Source organism: Epinephelus lanceolatus, chromosome 13 (assembly GCF_041903045.1).
Source record: "Epinephelus lanceolatus isolate andai-2023 chromosome 13, ASM4190304v1, whole genome shotgun sequence".
NCBI lineage: Eukaryota > Metazoa > Chordata > Actinopteri > Perciformes > Serranidae > Epinephelus > Epinephelus lanceolatus.
The window spans coordinates 21,111,676-21,115,793 of NC_135746.1; the positions used below are offsets into that span (position 1 = coordinate 21,111,676).

General features: G+C 44.4%; 2 protein-coding genes across 2 annotated transcripts; both read left to right on the forward strand.

The window, feature by feature from the left end:
• On the forward strand, positions 1 to 1,502 carry LOC117270476 (uncharacterized). Its single transcript, XM_033648108.2, has 2 exons — positions 1 to 158; positions 366 to 1,502. Exons 1-2 carry the CDS (start codon positions 62 to 64, stop codon positions 1,361 to 1,363), a joined length of 1,095 nt encoding a protein of 364 aa, XP_033503999.2. The 5' UTR covers positions 1 to 61; the 3' UTR covers positions 1,364 to 1,502.
• Positions 1,503 to 2,315: 813 nt separating this feature from the next.
• Positions 2,316 to 3,718, forward strand: LOC117270477 (uncharacterized). Its single transcript, XM_033648109.2, has 2 exons — positions 2,316 to 2,474; positions 2,598 to 3,718. Exons 1-2 carry the CDS (start codon positions 2,440 to 2,442, stop codon positions 3,607 to 3,609), a joined length of 1,047 nt encoding a protein of 348 aa, XP_033504000.2. The 5' UTR covers positions 2,316 to 2,439; the 3' UTR covers positions 3,610 to 3,718.
• The last annotated feature ends 400 nt before the right edge of the window (positions 3,719 to 4,118 follow it).

The window sequence follows — 4,118 nt, forward strand, 5'->3', positions numbered from 1 at the left end:
ACGAATGACTGTGTAATGAGTGGGACCTTGTTTACTCAATAAGTAATGATTAGTTTGGAGGATGCTGCTCCCCAAAGGACTCAGTAATTTGCAAGTGACCACTGCTGAATCTGATATAAGGAGCATTCTGGCTGTGTCTCATCTGATAACTGAGAACGGTAAGTTTTATTTTGTTACTCACGGCACTGAACATCATGTGCAGGAATGTATGTGTAATTGTTTTACTCATGTTTCTGAACATCTTGTGCACGACCTGGAAATGATCTGTGATGTTTCGCAGTGGTGAAATACTTCAGTGGGATATTTAAGTCTTCTCTGATGTCCTTTCCTCCTCATCCTTAACTCTCTGTGTCCTCTCCTTCTAGCAATGAAGTCCTGGTGTCTTGCTTTCCTCTGCTTGGCATGTTTCTGCCATGGCGCTCTGTCCTGCCCAGCACTTTGCAAATGCTACCACAGAAGAGCTGAGGTGGTCTGCAACGAGGTTCCCCTGACGGAGTACCCCTCCGAGGGTCTCCCAAAGAACACCACCCTGCTGACCATCCAGTTCACGAATATCACCTCCATCTCCGAGCAGCACCTGAACGCCACGCCCCTGCTGCAAGGGCTCCATCTGTACAGCAACCACCTGCAGAACCTTCCCTCTCATCTCCTAAGAGGTGTTCCTCATGTCGACACTTTGGACCTCACAGACAACAAGCTGTCTGACCTGCCTGCGGACATCTTCAGCCACGCTTCGCTCCGCAACCTGGTGCTGAAGAATAATTTGATTGAAAAAGCTGATGCCAACTGGCTCTCTGATAACAGCAGCGTCACCTGGTTGGATTTATCTGGGAACAGTTTAAAAAAGATCCCGGCTGCTCTGCTGCAGAAGCTGCCCCACCTGGACAATCTGGACCTCGCCAACAACCACCTGGAGTTTATCTCTGCTGATTCTCTGGACCGGATGACCAAACTTGAGAGGCTTAACTTGAGAAACAACAAGCTAAACACCCTGGATGCATCTATATTTCAGAGCACCCATAACCTCACCTCTCTGTTCCTCTCTCGGAATAAGCTCAACAAACTTCCCCAAGACCTTTTCCAGGGGCTCGCTCAGCTCAAATACCTGAGTATGGATGACAACCAGCTGAGCCACATCCCCACAGGTCTGTTTGATCCTCTGAGCTCCCTAGACGAGGACGGGCTGGACCTGACCGACAACCCCTGGCTGTGTGACGGGAAGGTGGAGTACCTCTGGAGGTGGCTTCAGAAGAACAAGAAGATGGTGTTCCTGCCAGAGACCGTCACATGTGCCAAACCGCCGTCTCTAGTGGGGCGCTCAGTGATGTCACTGACAGAAAGTGAACTAAACCTTCAGTCTTAATATCCTCTGTCCTCATACTGGTTGTTATCTGACATGGTGATGTACCCTGTCTTAGCTTTCTTACTTTTCAATCACAAAAACATTCTCTTTTATCGAATGTATAATTAAATATGATACAAGTAAAGAGAGCTTTCAAGACTTTCTGTCTTTCTGTCTTTACTTTACTGCAGATAAAATGTGTTGTCAGTGGACATTTTGGGCCTTGTCACTTTCATGTTAAGATTCAAATACAAAGATCTGTACCACTCTCATGTCTGTACACCAAATATGAAGCTACAGCCAAGCGATGGTTAGCTTAGCTTAGCATAAAGACTGGAAATGGGGGAAATATCTCGCAAGGCTCTGCAGAACCAAAACTTGTCCTCTTGTATGAATTAAACCAGTGGTTTTCAACCTTTTTGAGCCCAAGGCACACCAAAGGGCAATCCGAAATCTCAACACTTGTATTTATACCTGTGCACAACAGCTTCTATAACGTGTGTTAGCACTCTTATCGCGACATAAAACATTAAGAAAAAATAAAACAGGTAGCTTTTGTGATACTGTTTACTTTTTTTTCTTTCTCTGTTTTCTATTGGTGGTAGGTCGTCTTCACTGGTGCTTTGTTGTAATTTGCTCTGTACAATAAGCTAAGCTAATCAGCTGCTAGCTATAGCTTCATATTGAATGGACTGATTTGAGAGTGGTGTCAATCTTCTCATGTAACTCTCGTAAATAAGCATGTGTCAAACTAATCCTTCAACTGACTGTATGCTCTTTAAACAAGAAATCCAAACACAAAGAATAAAATGAAAATGGATCAAATGATGAGATTAAATTGAAAACCTCAGTCATCATAGATTTACAAGTCACAGTTAAAATAACATACTGCATAAAAAATGTTTTTGCAGGAATGAAAAAAGACTATTGATTTGTATGTGGTAAGATCTTTACTTTTGGACCGAACAGTAAAAAGTAACCACTCGCCGGCTGATGATCTGGTTTGTTTGCTTGGTTTTATTTGCCTCTTGCAACATCTTGTCCTGACTCATTGCTGGGAACAGATACACTCAACATTGTATAAAACCAAGTTCGTAATGACAAACAGGAGGAATTCTGCCGTGCCTTTCAGGTAAGATCATACATTTATGATCATGTTTTCACAATGCAGTGAGATGACTTAAACAGCTGATGATTTGTACTTTGATTATTACATTGATATCTGTTTCTGATACAGTTTGTTTCCTTTGTGCAGTGCTTTAAAGATGAACTTGTGGACGCTCCTGACTGTGACTGCGCTGGCTAAATGGGCCCACTCCTGCCCAGATCTGTGCTCCTGTTCCTTCACACCTTCAGGTGCAGAGGTGACGTGCAGCGAAAGCTCCCTGACACATTTCCCTGTAGACGGTTTACCCTCCAACACCACTCAACTGTACATCCGGTCCACCAAACTCAGCAGTGTCGCAGCCAGCCATTTGAGTGCCGTGCCCCTTTTAAAGTACCTCCAGCTGTATAACAACAACCTGACGAGCCTTCCTTCAGATCTACTGACGGACGTCCCTCACTTGGAGACGTTGGATCTGACAAGAAATCGTCTGGTTCATCTTGCTCCGGACATCTTCAGCCATGCCTCACTGCGTGGTCTTGTGCTGAAAGATAATCTGTTTGAAAAAGCTGATGCAGAGTGGTTTCCTGGCAACAGTGGCCTCACCTGGCTGGACTTGTCTGGAAACCGTTTGTCGGGTGTACCCGCTGCTCTGCTTCAGAAGCTGCCCAATCTGGATAATCTAGACTTGAGTGACAACAGTCTACAAGACCTGCAACCTGATGCCCTGGAGAGCCTGCACCGCCTGCAGACACTGAATCTCGCTGGTAACAACTTAACCTCCCTGAGTTCTACAATCTTCACCAACAACCTTAATCTATCTCAGTTGTTTCTGCAAGAGAATAAGCTCCGAGACCTGCCAGCGACCCTCCTCCAGGGTCTCCAACACCTTGAATATCTGATGCTCAACCATAATCAGCTGCAGCGTTTCCCCTCAGGGCTGCTGGGTGACAGAAAATCTTCCTTCCGCATGATCTTAATAGGAAACCCCTGGGTGTGCGATGAGAAGATGGAGTATCTGTGGAAGTGGCTCACTGCCTATCGTCAAAATGTCATCTTTTTGGAGGAGGTGACATGTGCAGAGCCTGAAGCTCTTAAAAGCCGACCAGTGATCTCTTTGACAGAGAGTGAGCTTGGACTTCACAAGATGGAAAATCAATGATGAAGACAAGGCAAAAAGAAAATCTCAAGTCTCTATATTCTACTAAAATCATATGTGGTATGATAAATTATTCATTGTATCGAAGGCTGAAATAAAACCTTACGAGCCATTCTTTGTCCAACACTGCTTTTTATGATCTCTCCTTGGTCTCTCTATTTTTTGGATTTTGTCCAGCCCACTGGGTGGCGTAAGATCCTCAATACATTTTCAAAGCAATGAGCTGAACAGACAGTGCAGGTTGGTTGAGAATCAATTTACTTAGTAGATCCCAGCCCAAAAAATGTCACCAAATCATGATGCTGTTTTCATGTGTGGGGCACGTTATCTCAAGTTAATTCAAGGTATGGAAAGACTAGATTTTTAATCATCATGTAGTCGAAAAAGCTGTGATCAAGACAAGAAAATGAACATCAGTGGTGTCGCAGAATCGCCAGCAATCAAAGCACTCCTCCCTCCCTCCTCTGTGTTTTTTTGGAGATTCTTACGGTGAATTCTTACTCCAACAAATC

Excerpts from the sequence above, each read along its gene's own strand:
- LOC117270476 (XM_033648108.2), top strand. The coding sequence starts at position 62 with ATGCTGCTCCCCAAAGGACTCAGTAATTTGCAAGTGACCACTGCTGAA. Across the intron at positions 159-365 it reads TCATCTGATAACTGAGAACG|CAATGAAGTCCTGGTGTCTT; the intron begins GTAAGTTTTATT and ends CTCTCCTTCTAG.
- LOC117270477 (XM_033648109.2), top strand. The coding sequence starts at position 2,440 with ATGACAAACAGGAGGAATTCTGCCGTGCCTTTCAG. Across the intron at positions 2,475-2,597 it reads AATTCTGCCGTGCCTTTCAG|TGCTTTAAAGATGAACTTGT; the intron begins GTAAGATCATAC and ends TCCTTTGTGCAG.